Genomic DNA, 25,340 nt, shown 5'->3' with positions numbered 1-25,340 from the left:
AGCTGTATCTGTTAGCATGGGTGTGTTCATTATCTTAGCTGTATCCGTTAGCATGGGTGTGTTCATTATCTTAGCGGTATCCGTTAGTATGGGTGTGTTCATTATCTTAGCTGTATCCGTTAGCATGGGTGTGTTCATTAGCTTAGCTGTATCTGTTAGCATGGGTGTGTTCATTATCTTAGCTGTATCCGTTAGCATGGGTGTGTTCATTATCTTAGCTGTATCCGTTAGCATGGGTGTTCATTATCTTAGCTGTATCCGTTAGCATGGGTGTGTTCATTATCTTAGCGGTATCCGTTAGTATGGGTGTGTTCATTATCTTAGCTGTATCCGTTAGCATGGGTGTGTTCATTAGCTTAGCTGTATCTGTTAGCATGGGTGTGTTCATTATCATAGCTGTATCAGTGGGTGCTGTATCATGGGTGCATTCGAGGTCTTTGCAGCTTGTCTTGAGTAAACACACAGGATGAATCTGCCAAATAAAAGATGAAAAGCTGAAGCATTGAAAAAATCCTGTGAGCATTTTTATTGCAATATCTTTATGAAGTTTTAATATGCCATCCCTGAGAGATATCCCGTATGTGGGTTACTGGTGTTTATTTAGTGAAATATAAGTAAACTCCTTTTCATTTTGAGGAAATATTGGATGTTGGATGTACCAACATTTCTGACAAATAATTTTTCAATCAAATGGTTTGAGAGGAAATTAAACTATTTTGAGATTGAATGGCGTTGTCCTTGGTCCCTGGAGCCACACCCTGATATGCTAATCATCCATCCGCATCAACAAAAACTAATTATTAATTTAACAAGCCACAACAGTCATATTTTCACTCAAATTGTTATTATTCAGACGCATATGCTCAAGTCTGTGACAAGGTTACAATGTCCCTGTATAATGCCCCAAATCCTCTGCAACTGCACAAGAACATAACTGTAGACTCCCAGAGTTTGAGATCTTCCTTTACTCTCAATGACTGTATACCCTATGATCTATAGTTTGCCACATTTAAATCAGACTTTTTATTCTTTTGTTGTGTTTCCTGTAGGGTGTTGGATCTGATGGACCCCCAGTAAGTAGTTATTTTTGTATTGTTATTATTGCTGGATTTACCTGTGTAATGATGCATATGTATGGAGTGGTAATGCTGATGATGATGATTTGTGCTGAGAAGGCGATTGGCAGAGTGCTCTGTCTCAAGCTTATTGTTTCTTCCACAGGGGCCACCTGGTCCGGGAGGGCTTCCTGGGGAACAGGGCAAAGTTGGGCCCCCTGTGAGTAGTACTGGCTCCTCACAAACCACACTGCTCCTGCACCTGACACACTTATACACTGGGCTTCAGTTCATGGTTTGGTGTTACGAATTGCTGATGTCAGTGCCCCCTTTCTTTGAGAACAACATAAGTCAGGGGTGTCAAACTGAATCCCCAGGGGGCCGCAGTGTATGCGGGTTTTTGCGGTTTCCTTTCAATCAGCTGCCAATTAAGGCCAATTAAGGCCTTGAGAACAAGGCGTGTAGATACTTTAACCAATCAGTGACTTGAATGAACCCAGAACACCCCAAAAACCAGCAGACACTACGGCCCTCCAGGACTAGAGTTTGACACCTGTGACATAAGTGATGTTTATCCTTTGCTGTGAAACTACAAGAAACTATGTTTGTGTTGCCTAACTCATTCATATATGATATTTTCACTTTTTGTTTTGTGGTTCTTTTCCATCAGTAACATTACTGTCAGTGATTGGCTGTCAGCCTGATAAAAAACAGTAAAATGATCAGTGATTGGCCGTCAGCCTGATAATCCTTCTTCCTCCTCCTTGGCAGGGAGCCATGGGTGTGAGGGGGCCACAAGGACCACGGGGTCCTACCGGCCCTCGGGTGAGTACTGCCCTCTCTGTGAGCTTTAATCCCAGTCTGTCAAGGAGAGGGAGGTAGAGACAGTCCTCTCTGCAGCACATCTGACTGGGGTGGGGGGTTCAAACAGACAGCAGAGATCTGAGATGTGGGAAACAGTACTAATGAAGCCACACAAGCTCTTGGCTCTGAAGATACACTTGATCTTGGGTACGCATCACAGACTCTCCTCTCTTTCTGCTTTCAGGGAGCAGCAGGGATGCGGGACATCAGCGCTGAACTGGTGAGCTGTTTTCTCATTTGATGATTCAGTTGTCTCCGCTTGTGTAAAATGGCCGATGGTTTTCAGTAGACCCCGCTTGCATAAAATGGCCGACGGTGTTCAGTTGTCCCTGCTTGTGTAAAATGGCTGACAGTGTTCAAACACTTTGTCCTTTTGCCCAGTGCCCCAATGCCTGCCCCATCGGTGCGCCCGGTCACCCTGGGTTGCCAGGTATGAAGGTGAGTCCTCCTCGGTTCCATGCCTCTGTGACAGGATGTCAGCACTTTCCTGTTTTCACATTTGATGTCATCTTCAACACATACTGTATATTTGAGAAGGTGCTGTCAGTGATCAAATTATTGGGCTTCTCAATTGAGATTGAACATGTCAATAGATGGAGATTGAATATCCCTTGTGTAGAAGATGCTGTATTTTCACATAGACCTGTGTAATCATATAAAACCATGTTCTTTTGCCTTTTTACAGGGTCATAAAGGTGTGAAAGGGGATGCTGGTGAGCCAGGGAAGCAAGGTCACAAGGTAAGAGAATAAAAAAGTAAAACTTCAGCAATGGCATCGGGGCCTGGAACATGCCCTGATGTCATCATTAGAAGCACAAACTGTTCATTACACAAAGTACCTCTGACAGAAAGAAAAACTCACAAGGACAAGTGCACCTAAAGTAAAGCTACTTCAATATAGGATTCTATCCTGACAAATATGATTAAATCATTTGGAGAGTTTGACTGAGCCTGACACTGATTTACAAACTTGGGTACTTCTGATAGAATGTGATGTCTGCTCCATGCACTCTTTGTGAGGGTTGGTCAAGCCTGTAAACCTGTATCTCTTCTCCTCCTGGCTGTCCGTTAAAAGGATCATGTTGTTTTCTTATTCTGGATTTGGTAGTTTAATGATATTCAGACCTCGGTCAAATACTGTATGTAATTGTTTTGGAATCAAATTTTTTTCTACGTTTTACTGAGCTTGTCTGGTGTCATGAAACCTATGAAATGCTCTCAAAAAGTCCAAACCCTGCTTTCAGGTCCTCTTGGTTGGCTCAATTGCACCAGGCAAGGTCAATCGAGCACAGGAAAATATTGGAATCTAAAATAATTACATATTTGACCCTGTATATGATGCAGTAAAATGTCAATACCACAGGGCACCACGGTCATGCTGAGCATGATGTCAGAACATGGTGTGATTGATCTCCAGCTCTGAGCACGATCTGGGAACTTGGGTAGTTTATGATGGGCTAGCGCTAGCACAGGCTGTGTAAGAGCTAAAGGGCTGCAGTGATGTTTTAACCCCCCCCTCGACTCCTCCCAGGGTGATGCACTGTCCCTGTTGACGCTCTGAAGTAGTGTCACTGTAAGACTGTGGACCACATTGTTTCTCAGTATCGCAGACAGAAGGCCTACAGCAGGGATCATCAACTCACAGTCCTTGAGAGCAAATAACTGCCGGTTTTCCACCCTCCTTTTACCTGGGAGTCAGGTGTGCAGACAGTGTGGCCAATCAGTAGCACTATCTACCCGGGAGAAAATAAAATATGGGCTTGTAAGGTGTGCCCTGCGAAAGTTATTGTATGAGGAACGTGCATTTGTGGTGTCTGAGAAACTGAGGATCATTTGGTGAAAGGGTTAATTTTGTTTGGCTACAGAATTCATTTTCTATGGCTGCTGGATTGTAAATTGGCTTGAAGACTTGCTTTGCAGTATTAAATTTGACATGCCAGGTTCCCCCTGGTCTCATGTGTCTGCAGAAATTGCTGTGCACAGCAAAATATATGGAATAAATAATTTTAATTCATGAAATGCATCATATAAAAGCCTTTGTCTCATATAAACATGACTATAGCTATAGACTATAAAAAGCATTGTTTCCTTTTCCACTTGTCGACTTAAATTTGAATCGGTTTTACAAAGAATAATTTTAATTATAGACATTTGCATTACTTTAAATAGGGCATTGCATTTAGATAGTGCTTTTCTAGAGCGCTATATAAATGCAAAGTGCTTTACAGTGATGAGGGGGTTACTCTCCTCAACCACCACCAGTGTGTAGCACCTACCTGGATACATAATGCACGGCAGCCATTTTGTAGCCGAACGCTCACCACACACGATCTGGGTGTTAGTCTCTGTATTGGTCAGTTGAATAAATGTACAGTACATATGTATCTCTATTTACCTGTCATCAACCAACCAACCAAAAAATGTTCGTCCAGGTCATCAACCAATCTAACTGACCAAGGAAGAAATATATCAAGTACCCAAGTAACTGACAGCATGACTGACTAATGAAAAACCCTGTTAAATCAATCAATCAGTTAGTCAGCCAATCAGTCAGACCAATCATTTAAATCATAACACTGAAGCCAGCAGTCTGTAGTTCTCTGAAACCAGGCAAGTTCCGTGATGCTGCCGTGTGACCTATAACCCTGTTAATCATCTTTTAGTGGACAGCGTTCCCTCCTTGTTTGAGTGACAGGTGAGTTGGTGACCCAGGATGTTGTCTTGTTTTCACTTCCCAGGGTGAAGAGGGGGACCAGGGCGGCCCAGGGGATGTGGGAGCACAGGGGTCTACAGTAAGGGCGTTTTACTCACTGTCCTTCACACACCTTACACACAAACACAATCAAACACCTGGGTAAAGTCAGAGTGAGCCATCCTGCTGAAATCTTTCACTCACCATACCATCCATCATCACACAGCATGTTTTTATTGCCAAATTAGCATAACAGTACCAGTGAAATTATTGCATGTAATAGGAGGATTCTATTATTATATAAAATATGGCACAAGCACGCACACTCCTTCGAAGCTTGCCATGTCGCACACCTGAGTCCTTCTCTTCACAACAGAGTCCACAGGCCAAGTGTCAGGGATGCAGAACAACAGACCCAGTTGCAAGACCAAGGAGTAGCTTTGAGTACAGTCTTTATTATAAAGTTGGCAGGTTAAACAGTCGGAGGTCGATAGCCAGCAAAATCAGAATCGGAGGATAGGCAGTCCGGAACAATCAGGAAGTGAAACACAGGTGAAACAAATTAACTGACAGATAGACTACAGTGTGCACAGAGGGTCACAAACCATGGAAACGCTGAGCACTTAGACAAAAACTAGACAGCGAAAAACACAGAACCTGACACCCAGCTTGTACAGGCATGAGTGGGAGGAGGACTCTTCATGTGCAGTTTCAGACAGCAGGCCATGGGCAGCTTGGGGTCACCACAGAGTGATGAGATGTGGATTCTGGCCAACCGAACCCTCCGTAACCCTGGGAGACACTGCTGACACTGATTTGCCCTCTTATGGCAGGGCTCCAAGCTAACACATTTTCAAATGATCACCAAAGGATTGCACTCCTAAGTTGAATTATTTTGGAGCACACTAATGCATCCCGATTAGTAGACATGCGGTAATTGATTTGTCCTGTTAGCACACATAGATTTTCGGGAGCAAATGCTCCCTGCAGTGTAGATCCCTGCCCTATGGAGCCACCAGCTGCAGTTGGTACTGGCCGAGATCCCAGAACATGGGGCCCATCCATGCACTAGAACAGCGTCTTAATAGCACAAGCCACCCAACAGCCTTCTTTAGTCCAATCATAGCTGTTAGATAGCATATGCAATTGGTAACATACACAGTTAAAGTCACCTGTCTTTGCCTGACTGTCTGTCTGTCTGTCTCTAGGGTCCCCAGGGCACAAGAGGAATCACAGGGATGATGGGGGCCAAGGGTGAATCGGTAAGGGTCACCATAGGGTCAAGGGTGATGTCTGTGTGTGTAAGTTGAGGAGCTGTAGGCTCTTTACGGGGAAACATTTACTTAAGAGGTAAGAGCAGCCCTGGGTCTACTGAGTGTCCCTGAGCAAGACATCTACCCCCCAAATGCACCTGGTGAGCTGGTTGGTGCCTTGCATTGCAACACCATTGGTATGTGAGTGTGTGTATGAATGGGTGAATGAGAAGCATCAATTGTACAATGCTTTTGGACAAAGGCGCTATATAAATGCCAACCATTTACCATTTAGGGTTAAAACTGTTAGCACTAAAGCTGTGTCTGGTATCCAACAAAAAACAATCCATGACTTGACTATTTTACTGAAGTCCTGCAGTACGTTGTGCAAATGGAAGAAGAGAATAATAGAACAATGAGAATGGCAGCTGCTTGGTCGCTCTGCAGAAAGAGAATTTGCCTGTTTGTTCTTAATTAACTGACTCGGTTTACAGAGGAAGGCCAAGTAGCTTCCTCTGGGAAAGTGCAGAAGTTGCCATAACAACCGCCTCTGAGTTGGCACAGCTGCAGCCAGTGTTGTGGCTGAGGCAGTTAGGGGCCGATAGGGGGCCAAAGGGCCGGGGGTTCCCTGTCAGGGTCGGGGGTTCCCTGTCTTTGTTCACTTTGTTTTCTGTTCCCCCACAGGGACCCCGGGGCCACGATGGAGATCCAGGGACGCAGGGGGTCATGGGAGCTACTGTAAGTGCACCTCCATCCCCCTCTCCTCTCCCACCTCCCCTGTTACTCCTCTACACTCCAGCTTTCTGTGTGCTGATTGACAGCCTCCTCCGATCCGCCCAGATACAGAACACTGTGAAAAACTGTGGTAAAATTACTGTACTTTATTGGCAACTCTGCTGCCAGTTGGTTACTGTAAAAGTTACAGTGAGTTTTTTTACAGTATAGATGAGCAGGCCAATGTACAGTATGACCATGATTTTACAGATGTTTCCTGTCACGACACCCCTACCTTTTGTTAAAATGTTTTATATGCTTCCTACATTTTGGAAAAATGTTCTGGTCCCAGAGCTTCCAATAATGTAATTTTACAGCATTTTACAGTGGATGTGAGATAAGGATGTGAGCGTATTAGTGTGCATATGAGACATTGCTTATCATCGTACTTACTGTACTGCCAAGGCAAGTGTGGTGCAGGTCATTCAGGAAATGGTCAAATGATTCATTTGATGCTAAAATGGTGGCTGACTGAGAGAAAGCCAGTGTCCCACGACATGTTCTGTTGCTTCAGGGGGACCACGGTCAGAGGGGTGTTATGGGAGAATCCGGGCCGAAAGGTGATCAAGTAAGTAACCAAGGAAACAAGCTCTTCTCTTCAATCCTTTCCCACGAGACAGGACAAGGTCGCTCCAAACTTATACCCCTTACCAGCCAGCCATCTGAAATTACAGTGTAATTTATACTTATAAACCACAAATAGCTTTTAATTGTGAAGCAAAAGGTGTAATGCACATTATTTCGAAATTAGATTTCGAAATGACAAAATGTTTATTTTTTCTACATTACTGTCACAGACATTAATAATCAATCTAATTTATTCATAATATCTGGTCAGACATATCTGCTATAGGTTGCTTATTAACTACTTTCTGAAATCATTTTTAGGGTCCTCAAGGGTCACGTGGGATCACTGGACTTCCTGGGCCCAAAGGAAGTGGTGTAAGTCCAGCTCAGACACAACAAATCAGGAGCCAATCAAATCTCACACTCATCAAACACTACAGAATCAGGAGCCAATCAAATCTCACACTCCTCCACTGCTACAGAATCAAGAGCCAATCAAATCTTACACTCCTCCAATGCTACAGAACCAAGAGCCAATCAAATCTCACACTCATCAAACAGTACAGATTCAGGAGCCAATCAAATCTTACACTCCTCCAATGCTACAGAATCAAGAGCCAATCAAATCTTACACTCCTCCAATGCTACAGAATCAAGAGCCAATCAAATCTCACACCCCTCCACTGCTACAGAATCAAGAGCCAATCAAATCTTACACTCCTCCAATGCTACAGAATCAGGAACCAATCAAATCTCACACTCCTCCAATGCTACAGAATCAAGAGCCAATCAAATCTTACACTCCTCAAACACTACAGAATCAGGAGCCAATCAAATCTCACACTTTTCCAATGCTACAGAATCAAGAGCCAATCAAATCTCACACTCCTCCAATGCTACAGAATCAAGAGCCAATCAAATCTCACCCTCCTCAAATGCTACAGAATCAAGAGCCAATCAAATCTTACACTCCTCCACTGCTACAGAATCAGGAGCCAATCAAATCTCACACTCTGGGAGCTGCAGTTTCAGTGTTTTTTACCCACGCCCAGCTAATACAGCCTGAAGTGGGAGATCTTTCCCTTTGCCTCGGTGAATATGGACACTGGCCCTCCAGGTCTGATCGTAACCATGGTGTCTGTGTTTATTCAGGGACTGCCAGGAGTGGAGGCCCGTGAGGGAATCCCTGGAATGCCAGGAGCCAAGGTACAGTGGGATTCTGGGTAACACCGGGAACATTTCCGGCCAGGCTGCAGAATAAGACCTGTACGGGTAATACTGACATATCCCACAATTCTCTTCTCTGCTGCAGGGGAGCACGGGGAAAGCAGGACTTCCTGGGGAGGGCGGTCTGCAGGGACTTCCTGTAAGTACGGCCACTGACCCCTAGCTTTCTTTTTGTTTCTTCATTTTTTTTGCTTTGTTTATTGACGTTAGCGCTATCGGCTCTGTTAGTAGCTCCAGTCTTTAAAAACAAATGCCAATCAAAAGTCTCCCAGTCATCTTGGACTTACTGAAATGTATTCATTTATTTTAAAATGTATTTATTTATTTCAAAGTTCATTTTCACAGAATATTATGATTCTGACATCCTCTTCTAGCAATTTCAGCTATAATGCTCATATTGGGCTTTTTATTTAACAGATGTGTGGCTTAGACATTAATCCTATGTTTTAGTAGCGGGAGAGGCGTGGTTCCATCAGTGCTAATGTAAAGAACGAGTGACGATTACTGCAATATACGCGTGTAAATGTTTGTGTTTCATTATTTGTCTCCTGTAGGGTTTGCCTGGCATGCCAGGACCGAAAGGAGTCAGTGGTGAAAAGGTAAGCAAGGGCTAAAACATGTCAGACACACAGCACGTAAATATCTTCGATTTGGAGGTGTATCCAGGGGTCAGAAAGTAAAAGTCCTGCCATGTGTTTCTTCTAGCCCTTACCTCGTATTTCACAAATACATTCCACCTCCAGAATTTAGCGAATTTGCAAATCCAGGTGCTTGGTTGGAACAAAATACTCCTTTTATACTAGTTACAGAAGGTATTTATTATGTCAAATGTCACTCCAGAACCATAGTACATTGACCCGAAAGCCTGATTTATACTTTAATGAATTGAAATTAAAGTGAAATTAAAGTCTTGCAAGGTTTTGCATCTATACTTTGGCGAAGGGCTGGTGTGACGTTTCTGTTGTGTCTAAGGTAACAAGATGCCAAGCAGCTGACGTTTACGTTTTTGAAAACACAGCGGCAACTGCCGTAGCCTATCATTGACAATGAATTTCAGTGTTCCATCTGGCTGTCCAATCACTGCTGTGCAACACAGTACGACTGTATCCATGACATAACAGAATTATACAGGTGCAAAACACTAGGGAACATGGCTGGCAAATTCTGTAGTCTTGATTCCCAGGGGTATCACTGCTGTTGTACCACTGACCAATGTATGTAACCTGAATTTCTTCAGTGCCTAGCTGTACCAGCGGGTTACATATGTACAACAATGTAAGCTGTGTTAGGTATGCTAGGTAAAAACATCTACTGAAAGTGTGTAATCTGAAACGTAAATGTAACAGCAGACAACACGTCCTGTCCTAGCCATAATGCAACCTGCTCTCTACCCATAATGCTTCAGCACCAAACACAGTTTTCCCTGTCCTAAAACACAACCTAAACGCCTTTCCCTCACTCTGAGCACCAGTGAGCCCATCATGTCTCTGTCTCTGTCTCTATTACAGTAACTCTGTCTCTATTATAGTACCTATCTCTATTACAGTAACTCTGTCTCTATTACAGGGCAGCTCTGGAGATCGGGGCCTCCCTGGAACAATAGGGTCCTCTGGAAGAACAGTAAGTATGACCTGTGTGTGTGTGTGGGGGGGGGGGGGGGGGTGTTACTGTGTGTTACTGAATACTTCACTGTCTCTGTTTCTTTACAGGGAGAACGAGGAGAGCAAGGGGAAGTGGGTCCAATTGGACCAATCGGAATGAATGTGAGTATATCTGTGTAGTCATGGCGATTTCAGTACAGGCAGAACGGCCTGTGAGTATATCTGTGTAGTCATGGCGATTTCAGTACAGGCAGAACGGCCTGTGAGTATATCTGTGTAGTCATGGCGATTTCAGTACAGGCAGAACGGCCTGTGAGTATATCTGTGTAGTCATGGTGATTTCAGTACAGAACAGAGGGTGACCCAAACAGGATTTAAACAGGACCGCTCAGCAGCTGACATAGACAGTTACAGCTCATGGGCTCCATGTGAGAAGGTCTGGAGGAGTGGATATTATTATAAAATTTACTGTCTTGAACGCATGTCGGGTTGATGTTACAAGAAGCCACAGGTGCTCTGAGGGCACATAGAAGTACATTAACGTTCTTCTACACAGACTGTGGCCAGAATCACACCGTTAAAGCAGATTTGACTGGACCAGAAGCAGCAGGTCTCCCTGTAGTCAGAGGGGTCTTGTGCCAGGTTGGCCTGCTGAGAAGCCTGGTTCCACAGGCTCATTAGAGGATCTCCAGGGTCACTGAGCACTGCTGTAAGCTGAGGAAGAATGCCTCTGATCTGCCCAAAGCTGTTAGCACAGTCTCTCAACCTTATTAAGGTGCCAAAGTCACTTATGCAGAAAGACAACCTTCAGCTCCTTCTAGTGTGTTACTTTGGCTCATTTAGTGCAGTAAAAACAACTGTCCATCACTGTACGCTGGTTCATGAAAATGTGCTTCAGTCACCGTGTATGAGTTGTACAGTCTGCTGGTTACAGTGTGGATGAGGTCTGAGGTGTGGATGATACGCTCTAATGGTTGATGAATGAGTCAGGAATGGAGCGAGCTAATGGATTATGAGTCAGTCAGGTGTGGTCTATGCTAATGGTTTAGTGGTTTTAGCTAGAGCAGTGAGATCAGCTTTCGATGCTGCACTTAAAAGGAAATACTCATATTCATGTATTCTTTTTCCAGTTGATACATCTTTTCACATTGCTTTTGTTTGTGGTATCCTCGGGGTATCACAGACTAATGTACCTTCTCCATCAGAGTGTCTTTGACTGAAGACCAGATTTAATTGGACTTTTTCAAGACAGATTTTAATATTACAGTTATTAATTGAACTGATTATACTGTTGATGTAAATGTCCACTTTCAGGCTCTGGTGCACTTCAGGAATGTCAGTTAAACAGTAAGTGAGACATTTTTGACCTGTGACGTGATTCTCTCTCTCTTTCTCGCCTTCCCCCTCTCTCTCTCTCCTTCTCTTTCTCTCTTCCTCTCCTGTCTCTCTCTCTCTCTCGCTCTCTCTCACTCTCTCTCTCTCTATTCCGCTCTCTCTTCCATTCTCTAGGGAGATGTAGGAGAGCAGGGCCCTCCTGGGCCTCAAGGAAAGCCTGGGCCACGGGTAAGTGATTGTCCCCACTGCAGAGAACAGTTCATGGGTATAAACAAAGCCCCCTTCCTCACCCAACCACTGGCAGAGCCTGCATTCCTCAGATAGAACTGCTGATGAAACTGTCACAGGAGTGCCACTGCATACACTATAAGATCATGGGATTGGTGAACCTATTTCATCATAATGTTGTTCACCATACATTTGACAAAAACAATCCTTCTCCTGTATGGTGTATCTCTTCCTTTGCCACACTGAGTGCTGTGGTTTATGAGATAACTGGGCAGAGCTTTGCTGTAGTCACAATTAAGGTAACATGGTCTCTAATGAGGCAGCCATATGGGACTTAGTTCCTCTAAAATGCCCGTATTATGACAGTTTTCCATTTTGTTTGAGACAAAATGAGTCCCCGGAAGTAACACTTTCAAGATGTGTGAAATTACATTACTTCTTGCAATCCAAAAAGCTAACTAGCTACCATTTTCAGTGTTTATTGAACATCAAACATAATTTATATGAGTACAATTGTTGGGATCAAATGTACACTCGTGAAAATGTTATCTGTCACAGTTGATTGAACACTACACTTCTAACTTTGGGCATACTGTGGGCAGATAACTGTACAGTACAATACATTTAATGTTAACTACAATACTATACATTTTAAAATGTAATTGCACCTGCAACTAAAAATATGGCTTACTGTATACCTTACATCCTCAAGCCTGGTGTATACCTTACATCCTCAAGCCTGGTGTATACCTTATAGCCACTGCAGTTACACTGTAGTTTCATGCCAGCAAAACATAATTTGTCAGTGTATCAATGTACCGTAGTGAACTGGGGACTGGGGTCCTTAAATGAGAGTCAGAGGGAGGAAGGCAGAATGAAAGTAGGGGAAGAGCTACTACGACTGCTATATTGGTGGAGTCTGAAGAAAAAGGGTTAGAAGGAGCCCTTATCCTGGGCATGTTTGCAGAGTAACCGGAGACTCCAGGCCAGGGGGTGTGTGCTCAATGAACCCTCTGTTCTGCGCAAATTCCTCTGCCTGTTTGCCTGGCATCAGATACAAGGGCCAGATACACAGACACACTCTACCCTTCACTCTCAAAATACATACCCCTCTACAGAAAATCACCACGCAACTGAAAACACACTCCTCTACAGAAAATCATCACGCAACTGAAAACACACTCCTCTACAGAAAAGCACCAAGCAACTGAAAATTCACTCATCTACAGAAAAGCACCAAGCAACTGAAAACACTCTCCTCTACAGAAAAACACCAAGCATCTGAAACGATATACTCTTTGCTATACTCAAAGTTTCTGAAACCACACACTCTGCAGAAGTCACCAAACGTCTGAAACTACACCCACCCCTATAGACAGTGAGCAAGCACCTCCTTCCTTATTGGTGGCCATCTTTTTCAACCTTTATAATGTTTTGAAAAAACTCAAATGAAGCTCTCGTTATTTGCCAGTGACATGTGTGCAGACATTAGAAGTGACATCAGCCTGCTGTATTCAGTGGGCTGTATTGAGAGTGGAGAGATATGTTGATTGGTGTGTGATGTGTGATCGGTGTGTGTCCATTTCTGATGGCTGTGGGTGTTCTGTGTCCAGGGTTCGAAGGGGGATCTGGGCCTGCCCGGGCTTCCTGGACCTTCTGGCCTTCCTGGGGTGAAAGGAGAACGAGTAAGATGGGGGTTTTGGGGTGTGATTTGAGCTTTGGGGGATCTGGAAATTGTAGTTTTTTTTCTCTGTAGTCCTTTAATCACTCATAAGTGAAAGGCCTCTATATAATACACTTATTTCAGTTGTGCCTGAGTGATTTGCTCTGTTCACTGTGTACAATGTAGAAGTAAAAAGTATAAAGATAAGGCTGCAACATGTATAACTGAAACTAATTTATTTGTGTTCATTTATTTGTGTTCAGCAAAAAACATAATTGCAATGTACTTTTTATGATATAATATGCTATGAAAAATGTAAATGTAAGCAGAATTGTTGGCTCTTGGATTTTTGTTATTGAATATGCATCTGCATCTTTATCAGGTTTTTCATGTTATTTCCTTTTTTTAACAAAAAAATCAGCATAGCACTAATGTAACAATGATTCATGTCATAGCATTTACCCGGGGATGGTGGACAAACGCTAAATTGTGTAAAAAAATTTAAACACCTATGTATGTGGAAAATGAGACAGATGACTGTCCTAAAAAGCTATCTTGTGTCTCCCTCTAGTGGATAAACTTTATTAAACAAACATGATTTGATATTGGGGCTAGGGGAAGTTTCAAGTTGGGACTTGGGAAGGAGTTGTGCTTCCTTTAATGCATGTAAATACAATGTAGTCTGTAAGTAATGTGCCTTTTCTCATATTATCTGCTGCTTGGTAGAGACATGATAATCTCCCAGGATGTGGTTAATGATTTGTCTTGTTTTCATTACATTACATTACATTATTGGCATTTGGCAGACACTCTTATCCAGAGCGACGTACAGTTAATTAGACTAAGCAGGAGACAATCCTCCCCTGGAGCAATGCAGGGTGAAGGGCCTTGCTCAAGGGCCCAACGGCTGTGCAGATCTTATTGTGGCTACATTGGGATTAGAACCACCGACCTTGCGTGTCCCAGTCCTTTTACCTTAACCACTACGCTACAGGCCGCCATTACTCTATTGAAACTCTGTTTCAGGGTTAGCATTCTGCTGTTTGTAAAGAGATTTGTAAATTGTGTTGAGAGTGTGTTCACTCTGGTAAATGCTGTTTCCTGGGTTTAAAACTCTGTCCTGTTTTGCTTCTCAGGGTGATGTTGGTTTAACTGGCCCTATAGGCGAACAAGTAAGCAACAAGTGAAGCACTGGACAGTCTGCAGCACACTGAACACAACACAACACACTGAACACACCACAACACATTGAGTATAGTCCAACACACCGAACACACTAAAACACACTAAAACACACTGACTACAGTGCAACACACTGAACCCACTACAACACACTGAACACACCACACCACACTGAGTATGATACAACACACTGAACACACCACAACACACTGAACCCACTATGATACAGCACACTGCACACCACAACACACTGAACACACCACACCCTGGTTATAGTACAACACACTGAATGCACACAAACCAGTATAGAGCATAGTACAGCAACAAACTGCAACGTTCTGAACACACTGAAATATGCCGAACACACTGAACACGCTACCATATGCTGGACACAGCGGAACACACTGAAGACACTGTAACACACCAAACAGATTGTAACACGTACTGTGAAACGTGTTCACCACACAAACACATTGTGAACACTTTAATACACTGAATAAACCATAATGCCTCTTGCTGCTGTTTTCTTTTTGCTCAGGGAGACCAAGGTGCTGAGGGAACCCCAGGAGACAAAGGAGAAATGGTGAGACAAGACCATTCTCAGTCATACTCACATTTCAGTAAGTACTGTGTTACTGAGACATGCGGTGTTAGCATGTTGATAACTGTGATTTAAATGTGTCCTTCACAGGGTGACCAGGGAGAGCCAGGACCGAAGGGCGCGGTAAGACTCCTCTCCCCTTTACCTGTACCCCAACCCAGCATATGACAATATCTGATATATTATTTTCAGAAAAATAACTTTTCCCATTCTCGTAAGCTTAAAAAGTCATGCATTACAGGCTCCATAATGTCATGATCTGAATCGTTGCTTTCTCCACCTGAGCATACTAAATGAGGATAATCCCTCTTCAGTAGTTCATACACCATTAGTCTTTTAGTCTTTTTAGCATTTATCTAAACACCTGGGGTCCATTCAAATGCCATAGATCAGCTCTTTTGGGCATTCCTTTTCGAAAATGAAGCAGACTATGGTTAACTATGTTTTTTTGGCGGAGAGATCACATCCTGTGTATCAGTGAATGACGAATGTATTTGGATTATAGTAAGCCATGATAATACCATGGCAAAAAAATGGTTCCTCTCTCTTAGCCGTAACAAACCATGGTAGCATCATCGATAAGACCATAGATAAACCATGGTAGTGACAGGGTTACCATAATGTGCCATAGATAAACCATGGTAGTGACAGGGTTACCATAAAGTACCATGGTAGTGATTTGTGTAAGGGTTGCTGCTATTGCTTGAATCAGGGTGGACATGTCTACTTTTCCACAGCACATCAATGTACAATGTTGCTCATGCTGCTCTAACAGTAATACACTTTTCAGAAATGAGAATAAATAGAAATGAGAAACAAGTAAAATCTCTCTGCAGCCAATTATATGATAAATCAATAAAGAAGGCACAAAATCATTTGTTCGTGGTTTCAGCAAGACGGCCTTCATTATAAGAGCATTATGAGACACTGTGCCTAATTATCCTCTAATTGTATTAGGAGTCTGTGTGATACTTCAGTGACCTTGTAGAACAGTTCATCCTCTCTGCCACAGCTGAATACACACACGTTCATTATTAGTGTTATTATTACACTCAGTCTGCTTCAGATTGCCATTTAAACCTGTCATCTATGATTAAGGCAAGTATAGGACAGAAACTACCCTCCAGAGGTGCCCAGCTCCAGTCCTGCAGGGATGATCTGTGAGCTGGTTTTTGTTCCAACCAATTACCTTCATTTTAGTTTTCTGACAGCTCTATAAACCACACTGGTTCACTCCTGTACTTGATCAGACTGTGACTGTAGCTGCTGCTTATACACATATCAGATTTAGACACGATTGAGCTAATTAAATCATTAAGAGCAGAAGTTGGCACAAAACCCTGAAACAGATGGCTGGCTGTGCACCCCTGCTGTACACAAACACTTTCTGTTCATAAATATGTGTTGTGTGTGTATTTATGCGCTGTGAGTTCTCTTTTCTCTCCTTACCCGTTCTCATCCTCCTCTTCCAGACGGGAAACCCGGGCGAGGCGGGGAACAGGGGCCCGGAGGGGAGCAGGGGCCAGCCTGGCATCGAGGGGCCCCCAGGCTCTCCCGGCCCCAGGGGCATGCAGGGGAACAGGGGCCTGCCGGGGGCCCGGGGCACCCAGGGGCCAGCGGTGGGTGAAACACGCGGTCGTACAGAGCTGCTCTCACACCTGTGCTTCCCAAACTTACTGAGCCCACATGCTGTTTATAGAGCGAGCTCATCACTCACTATTTAACCTGCTGAGACCCTGTGTCCACAAAAGACAACATAAAATGTTGACTTCCTTGTGCCCTATACAGTATTTCTGTTAACATAAGGGGCATTCAATTCAAATTAAATCAAATATATATATTTAAATATTGTCACTGCAATATTTTGTAAAATATCAAAAAATGATAAATCCTTCAACCTCCTTTTTTTCTCCTGGGTCTCAGGAGGTAATATGCAGAATAACGCTGCACAGAAATGTCAAAACATGTGGACTATAAGTAGTGCAGTGTGTGTAACAGATGCTGATGCAGATGCAAAATATAGTAAATAAATGATATAATATAATGTAATTACTGGTGATATCAGGCTAGTCAGCCGATGTGGGTGTATAATTTTAGTCTATTTTAGGAATACCCAACACTGTGAGGCCTGACTCTGATCACCCAGGCCTCTCCCTCGACTGCGTGGCTGAGAAACATACTGCAGTCATTACCAGCTGAAAGAGGAGAGCGCTTCCCCATATCTGTGTGAAATTTTGTTGATTTAAATATCTGTGTCTGCAGGGCAAGGAACCCAGCGACCAGCACATCCGACAAGTGTGCATGAGGGTGATGCAGGGTAAGAACCTCACGATCACACCACTGCAGTTTAACATTCTCATCCTGTTCTGATTCTCCAAACTTATGCTTGCTGCCTATATCAACGAAGATATCGTGAGTACGCTAGACTGTCAGAGCACAGCATTGAACACGAGGATTGGAGACTGTGGTTAAATAAATAAATAAATAAATGAACACACTGAATAATAAATAAACACACTAAATAAATAAACAAACAAATACACAGAAAAATAAAAAAATAATACATTTATAAATAAATAGGTTTCGGCCTGTTTGACGGGTAATTTTGGAAGCGCAGGTAGTTTGGGTCTCAGACCCTCCCGTGACCGTCTCAGCCCTGAATCAGCTCTGATTCATCCTTCTGTCATCAAGTCCCAGGCTTTCACCAGAGGAGCCTGACAACTACACTAACGGATCAAACTTCTGCTCAAAGAGAACGTGTTGAGTTTGTAACAGAAGAATACAAATCTGGAAGACGTTCCATAGGTAGCCAGACGCTTGAGACAGGTTTTATTTGAGCCCACGAGGCCGTGAATAATCTTTAAGCAAATGGAGGTTTTACTGAGACAATTCTGAACATCATTTTTGTGAGCTCGCAGCTCGCAGTTTCCCCCTGTGGATTGAGAATGTGAAATTGTGGAAGGAATCCAGTCATCACAATATACATTTTGGGAATAAAGCTAAACATGATAGATTTTCTTTTTATAGTTTATTGCAGAAAATATTTGATTTTGCAGACTACTTTATGTACGCCACCCAATAGACATGTGGGAACTTCACTTCCAACATTGTGACATAGAACATAACTGAAATAATATAAAATGCAATATCTATAATAAAAACTACCACATGACCTAAACTCTTCAAGACAGCTTGGCTTGGCTACAAATAAAACATTTTCAAGGCAGTCTTTTTTCAGGTCCCAGGTAATATGTTATGTTGCTCAGCAGAGATTTATTATACCACAATGGACTTGTGGAAGAGACACAAAAAGTTCCTATATCCATATGTTCATATTTCACTGTGTACCTAGATCTGAATATGTCACATCTCTAATAATGAGTGCTAGCATACAGCAATGATTTAATAGAATGAACATCAACATGGTTTGTGCGTTATGTCTCTCAAGGAGCAGTTATAAAACATTCTTGGTGAGTTGTGTCTCTCACAAAGTAGCTGTAAAACATGGTTGATGTGTTGTGAAAAACTTGGTTGGTGTGTTGTATAAAACACGTTAATGTGTTGTGTAAAACACGTTTGGGGTGTTGTGTAAAACACGGTTGGTGTGTTGTGTAAAACACGGTTGGTGTGTTGTGTAAAACACGTTTAGTGTGTTGTGTAAAACACGGTTGGTGTGTTGTGTAAAACACGGTTGGTGTGTTGTGTGTAAAACAGGGTTGGTGTGTTGTGTGTAAAACATGGTTGGTGTGTTGTGTAACACATGGTTGGTGTGTTGTGTAAAACATGGTTGGTGTGTTGCGTAACACATGGTTGGTGTGTTGTGTAAAACATGGTTGGTGTGTTGTGTAACACACGGTTGGTGTGTTGTGTGTAAAACATGGTTGGTGTGTTGTGTAACACATGGTTGGTGTGTTGTGTAAAACATGGTTGGTGTGTTGTGTAACACACGGTTGGTGTGTTGTGTGTAAAACATGGTTGGTGTGTTGTGTAAAACATGGTTGGTGTGTTGTGTAACACACGGTTGGTGTGTTGTGTGTAAAACACGGTTGGTGTGTTGTGTAAAACACGGTTGGTGTGTTGTGTGTAAAACATGGTTGGTGTGTTGTGTAACACATGGTTGGTGTGTTGTGTAACACACGGTTGGTGTGTTGTGTGTAAAACATGGTTGGTGTGTTGTGTAAAACACGGTTGGTGTGTTGTGTAACACACGGTTGGTGTGTTGTGTGTAAAACATGGTTGGTGTGTTGTGTAAAACACGGTTGGTGTGCTGTTTCTCCCACAGAACAGCTGGCCCAGCTAGCAGCCAGCCTGAGACGGCCAGAGTCGGGCGCCGCTGGGTTGCCTGGCCGACCAGGCCCCCCTGGTCCTCCTGGGCAGCCAGGAGACAGCGGCTTCCCCGGGCAGGCTGGAGCGAGAGGCTTGCCTGGTCTCAAAGGGCCTCCGGGGCTGCTGGGACTGAAGGGACCTAAAGGTGAGATGTGTGGGACTGGCAGGTCACCTGACCACTGTTGAGAGTTATGTGCATTTTATGCTTTATGTACCTGCCAATGGTAAGGGGACTTATTGCCGCTAATAAGTAAGTTCAGCCAGCAACTGTAATTGTTCACACTGGTGCATTTCGCAGTGCTTTGATATGGGCAGAGTTGAGAGTGTGTGGTAATGTTGTGATGTGTGTATGTTTGAGAGTGTGGTAATGGTGTGATGTGTGTATGGTTGAGAGTGTGTGGTAATGTTTGAGAGTGTGTGGTAATGGTGATGTTTGAGAGTGTGTGGTAATGGTGATGTTTGAGAGTGTGTGGTAATGGTGATGTTTGAGTGTGGTAATGGTGATGTTTGAGAGTGTGTGGTAATGGTGATGTTTGAGTGTGGTAATGGTGATGTTTGAGAGTGTGTGGTAATGGTGATGTTTGAGAGTGTGTGGTAATGGTGATGTTTGAGAGTGTGTGGTAATGGTGATGTTTGAGAGTATGTGGTAATGGTGATGTTTGAGAGTGTGTGGTAATGGTGATGTTTGAGAGTGTGTGGTAATGGTTATGTTTGAGAGTGTGTGGTAATGGTGATGTTTGAGAGTGTGTGGTAATGGTGATGTTTGAGAGTGTGTGGTAATGGTGATGTTTGAGAGTGTGTGGTAATGGTGATGTTTGAGAGTGTGTGGTGATGGTGATGTTTGAGAGTGTGTGGTGATGGTGATGTTTGAGAGAGTTAATCGGTGTGGCTTTGTGGTGCAGGTGAGGCAGGAGACAGAGGGGACAGAGGCATCACAGTACGAGGAGCCAAGGGCCAGCCTGGAGCTCCTGGTCTGCCAGGTGAGTGTCGATCGCTCTGCCTCCATGGGGAAGGGCATTATGCATCAATGCAGGGAGCTTTGCAGCTTATTAGTCATAGGTAAAATATAACAACATTGGTACAACATTATATAAACACTGTAAAAACTGTGAGCCATGCCACACCTCTCTAAGTACTAATCTAAACACAATGAGAATGAGCAAAGTACAGAGCAGTAATGATCACTGCGACAGAGCTGCATTAAAAGCTTAAAGGTACAATAGGTAATTTTGGACTTCTAAAAGTGAAGAGAGGAATTTCAGCAACAAACACCTTCAAACCACAACACTGTTCATCCCTCCCCCTTCTCTGTGAATGCACTGATGTTGAACCCCCTCATGCCATTGGCTATGGCAATTAGAAGCAATTTTCAACCAATGAGTTTGAGTTATTTTACAGTTATACAATGCTTTGAAGTGTTGGTCCATAAACTGTATTTTTTTAAACCCGAATTTAAGGACTATAAACACAGGCAGAGGGTGAGTCAACATGTCAGTGAGCCTTTTTCAATGATAGGAAGGGATTGGACTTGGGAACAATGGTCTTGTTTTCAACACAAGGGAATTACAATGTTTCAACACAAAAATCTTGCATGTGATTTTTCTGTTAACAGGGAACTGGAAAATAAATAGTAGAATAGTAGAGAATAAATGAATGATATCTAAAGGTTACACTAATATTCTACAGTTACATTAATGTTTTTCAAATTATAGTTTATACATATCCTTATACATAGTATATGGTAACATAGGTAACCTGATATAAGAAGGACAAACTTTTGCAAATAAGGTTATTTTTCCTACAGCATTAATTTATGAAAAGAGAATTAAGATCCTTCATATGTTTTATTTGACAAGGAGTATTGTCTCATACAATGAAAGGGAAAAGCTATCAGGACAATATTAGGGATGCAGGAAGCTAACTGTAGGCTGTTGTATAAGTAACATTTTAACACTTGCCATATTTATATGCACAAACCAGAGCAGTTGTTGTCTTGAGCAGAGCCCACATTTTAAAGGGATTTTATTTTGTTTGGTTTTTGGATGAACCTCAAATGAGCTGATATGAGGTCCAAATAATGTAATGATATGAGATGAAATGATGTTTAAAGTTGAGGGTAATTGAGCCATACTTAATGGGACAAACTTTACTCCGCGGGTTCCGGATTATTATGTCAGCACAATATCTCATAAGCCTCAAGTGAATTTAATATACAGAATGCTAACATACTGAGTTCCCAGATGCAAGGCTCGTTTAATGCAAAACCACAACAGCTGGTAAATGAGTGGCCAGCAATGCAGCGATAAATTCAATTACGCAGGAAACCAAATTCACCTGAGAGACTCCACGACTTTGTAAGAGTTTCCCAGGGGTTACACTAGCAATGGGAGTTTTTGTAATGCAGGATATTTAAAAATCTATGTTTTACACACATTCACTTTCTGCTAAAAGAGGCTATTTGTGGCATACTAATAACACAATATGGCATGCCCCTGCATAGGCAGAAAATAATCAGCGATACAAGTATGCTACTGACTTTAAAAGGCCAACAATGGCAAACATGAATAACCTGTTATCTTAAGCAACATCATGGTCATGAAAAATGTTTTTTAACTTTTTCACAGTTTGGCTTTTCCTACCATTGACATTATTTTGCTGTTGTTTTAAAAAACAAGGCCATAATTATGGTAAATAACTAATTAAAAAGTCAGTCGCATCAATAGTGTGAGTGGATGTGTGAACAGTATGCTGAAGCAATGTTATATGATGCAAACCCAAAAAGCACCAGGGCAACAGGTATATAGGGAGAGAGTGCTCTCTCAGACTGGGGACAGGCACATTTTAACACCTGGCCACAGGTGCTCCCAATCGTGCCAACAACCTGGTACTCAACCTACTAGGCACCTGTGAAGTAACACCAGAAAGACACACAGAGACAGGGCAGGGGGCCGTAACACTGCTTAATAAACACAGAATGACACACAGAGACAGAGTAGGGGGCTGTAACACTGCTTAATAAACACAGAATGACACACAGAGACAGAGTAGGGGGCTGTAACACTGCTTAATAAACGCAGAATGACACACAGAGACAGAGCAGGGGGCCGTAACACTGCTTAATAAACGCAGAATGACACACAGAGACAGAGCAGGGGGCCGTAACACTGCTTAATAAACGCAGAATGACACACAGAGACAGAGTAGGGGGCCGTAACACTGCTTAATAAACACAGAATGACACACAGAGACAGAGTAGGGGGCCATAACACTGCTTAATAAACACAGAATGACACACAGAGACAGAGTAGGGGGCCATAACACTGCTTAATAAACACAGAATGACACACAGAGACAGAGCAGGGGGCCGTAACACTGCTTAATAAACACAGAATGACACACAGAGACAGAGCAGGGGGCCGTAACACTGCTTAATAAACACAGAATGACACACAGAGACAGAGCAGGGGGCCGTAACACTGCTTAATAAACACAGAATGACACACAGAGACAGAGTAGGGGGCTGTAACACTGCTTAATAAACACAGAATGACACACAGAGACAGAGTAGGGGGCCATAACACTGCTTAATAAACACAGAATGACACACAGAGACAGAGTAGGGGGCCGTAACACTGCTTAATAAACACAGAATGACACACAGAGACAGAGTAGGGGCCGTAACACTGCTTAATAAACACAGAATGACACACAGAGACAGAGTAGGGGCCGTAACACTGCTTAATAAACACAGAATGACACACAGAGACAGAGCAGGGGGCCATAACACTGCTTAATAAACACAGAATGACACACAGAGACAGAGTAGGGGGCCATAACACTGCTTAATAAACACAGAATGACACACAGAGACAGAGTAGGGGCCGTAACACTGCTTAATAAACACAGAATGACACACAGAGACAGAGTAGGGGCCGTAACACTGCTTAATAAACACAGAATGACACACAGAGACAGAGTAGGGGGCTGTAACACTGCTTAATAAACACAGAATGACACACAGAGACAGAGCAGGGGGCCGTAACACTGCTTAATAAACACAGAATGACACACAGAGACAGAGCAGGGGGCCGTAACACTGCTTAATAAACACAGAATGACACACAGAGACAGAGCAGGGGGCCGTAACACTGCTTAATAAATGCAGGATTCTGCATGAACGTGACCTCTGGTGTCCTGTCTCATCTGAGTATTGAATGCGAGGGCGTGGGATGTTTAATTGACCCTGCCTCACCCCTCCCTCCCCCCGCAGGTGAGCCAGGTAAACCGGGCTACGGCAGGGACGGGCGGGACGGGGAGCGGGGCAGGCCGGGGGTACCGGGGCAGCTGGGCGTGCCCGGGCCCCCGGGCCCCCCGGGGCCAAACGGGTACTGCGACCCGTCCTCCTGCAACCTGCAGGCCGTGGCCGCGCCCCAGTCCCTCAAGGACTCCAGCATGAAGGGCCCGTCGGGAAACTGAGCCCGAATGGAGCTCCGTGGCAGAACCCAGAGACTGAGACAGAGCCCAGCCTCCCCCCACACCTCAGGCTGAACCCTAACACCCTCCCAGCCACGCCAGAACACGGAGCCTGACGCCCACACCAGCCGGCCTGCGACACCTCCATCTGTTCTGAAGTACGATGGTGCTCAACACGTTGTTTTCTTTGTCTTTTTTTGTTTTGTTTTTCGAGGTTTCTTTTCACATGCAACAGTTTCTTTATTTTAAAATGTGCCTTGTATCCCCTTCCCTGTCTGTCCTGGTGGAAGTAGTGGTTTTGTAACGTTGTAGTAGTTCCACCACTGCCCCCCGCCCCTCTCTCCCTCCCCGTGTCTATAAAGCAAGAAGTTTTTTACCTCATCAGCAGCTTTCAACCTTCACATCCTGTAAAATATTAATAACTTTTGTGACTTCCATTTTGTTGTGAGTTTGTGCTGTACTGTGTGTCAAAGATTCAGCAGCCAAAAATGTAGAGACTGCAACACCACTGTTCTAATACACAAGGACACCATGGGGACTCGCTGAATTAAGGTACCAATAGTGCAATTATATGCTGTAAATCTATGTAAATGTGTGACTTTTGGTAATCCTGCAAATTATACTTCCGGCACAATGATTTTCATGAAGAATGTGTGGCCTTTTTTTTATTTTTCCCTTGCATTTCATCAGCTGGTTCACTACATCTTGACTAAAGATGGAATCCTACTTTCTAAAAAGTAGTTTCTGGGGTCAACATTTCCAGTATTAAATAATCAAACAGCCAGCAGTAACATTTTATAATGATATTCTTATTTATTATATGAAGGTCTTAGGTGATCGAAAAGGTTGTACAAAACAGAACCAATAAATACAAATTTTAATAAATCCTCACGTTCTTTTATTGGTGGTTCAGAATTAATGAACAAAGATGTGTTGATGTCTTGAAGTTGTATTTATCCAACATGTATTTGTTGGTCCAGTCAACTCATTTCCATGACGGCCGTACTCACCACCTCACTACAGATATGTTCATTGTTGTACATTATGTGTAATACAGTGCTAGGTTTAAGGCCCATCCACACCGAGAACGATAACTATCATGATAACGATAAATATGTGACGAACAATATCATTGGAATCATTTTCACAGTGTTTTTTTTCCAGCTGACAGCCAATCAGAGTGAATATTTCCAGAGCGTCATGTACAAAATGGCTGATGCCGTAGCCGAGAGACTATTACCAGAACGTTATCGTTACAGTTCTTGGTGTGGATTGGCCTTTAGGGTGAGAGAAGAACTGTGGCTTCTTCGTTTAACCGCCTTTTAAGTTTATTAGTGCATGTACCGCAAAAGAAAAACCTGATTGAAAAACAACATGGAAATTTAGGCAGAAATGTGCTCTGGCTAACAGTGCATGTGTGTTGTCTATAGAGAAGTGTGCTATTTATCAGAGTTTCAGCAGCACAGTTTTGATAGAACTTGTGAGCTTGTTTCCACTTC

The 25,340-nt window shown here is 43.2% G+C and overlaps 1 protein-coding gene across 1 annotated transcript in view; it reads left to right on the top strand.

Annotated features, from left to right (window-relative positions):
- The window catches only part of col9a1b (collagen, type IX, alpha 1b), a 31,291-nt gene extending 7,447 nt beyond the window's left edge, over positions 1-23,844 (top strand). The window contains exons 11-36 of the mRNA XM_061228669.1: positions 1,050-1,073; positions 1,222-1,275; positions 1,827-1,880; positions 2,104-2,139; positions 2,301-2,357; positions 2,605-2,658; positions 4,658-4,711; positions 5,820-5,873; positions 6,549-6,602; positions 7,153-7,206; positions 7,527-7,580; positions 8,358-8,411; positions 8,518-8,571; positions 8,987-9,031; positions 9,999-10,052; positions 10,142-10,195; positions 11,543-11,596; positions 13,210-13,281; positions 14,396-14,431; positions 14,980-15,024; positions 15,133-15,165; positions 16,515-16,661; positions 17,305-17,359; positions 19,325-19,513; positions 20,271-20,348; positions 23,639-23,844. Of these exons, the coding sequence (XP_061084653.1) occupies positions 1,050-1,073; positions 1,222-1,275; positions 1,827-1,880; positions 2,104-2,139; positions 2,301-2,357; positions 2,605-2,658; positions 4,658-4,711; positions 5,820-5,873; positions 6,549-6,602; positions 7,153-7,206; positions 7,527-7,580; positions 8,358-8,411; positions 8,518-8,571; positions 8,987-9,031; positions 9,999-10,052; positions 10,142-10,195; positions 11,543-11,596; positions 13,210-13,281; positions 14,396-14,431; positions 14,980-15,024; positions 15,133-15,165; positions 16,515-16,661; positions 17,305-17,359; positions 19,325-19,513; positions 20,271-20,348; positions 23,639-23,844 (1,725 nt within the window). The remainder of the gene's footprint in view (positions 1-1,049; positions 1,074-1,221; positions 1,276-1,826; positions 1,881-2,103; positions 2,140-2,300; positions 2,358-2,604; positions 2,659-4,657; positions 4,712-5,819; positions 5,874-6,548; positions 6,603-7,152; positions 7,207-7,526; positions 7,581-8,357; positions 8,412-8,517; positions 8,572-8,986; positions 9,032-9,998; positions 10,053-10,141; positions 10,196-11,542; positions 11,597-13,209; positions 13,282-14,395; positions 14,432-14,979; positions 15,025-15,132; positions 15,166-16,514; positions 16,662-17,304; positions 17,360-19,324; positions 19,514-20,270; positions 20,349-23,638) is intronic.
- The last annotated feature ends 1,496 nt before the right edge of the window (positions 23,845-25,340 follow it).

This window comes from Conger conger, chromosome 18 (genome assembly GCF_963514075.1).
Source record: "Conger conger chromosome 18, fConCon1.1, whole genome shotgun sequence".
NCBI lineage: Eukaryota > Metazoa > Chordata > Actinopteri > Anguilliformes > Congridae > Conger > Conger conger.
Note: the sequence above shows the minus strand (reverse complement) of the source record. Positions and strands in the feature narration are given on the sequence as shown.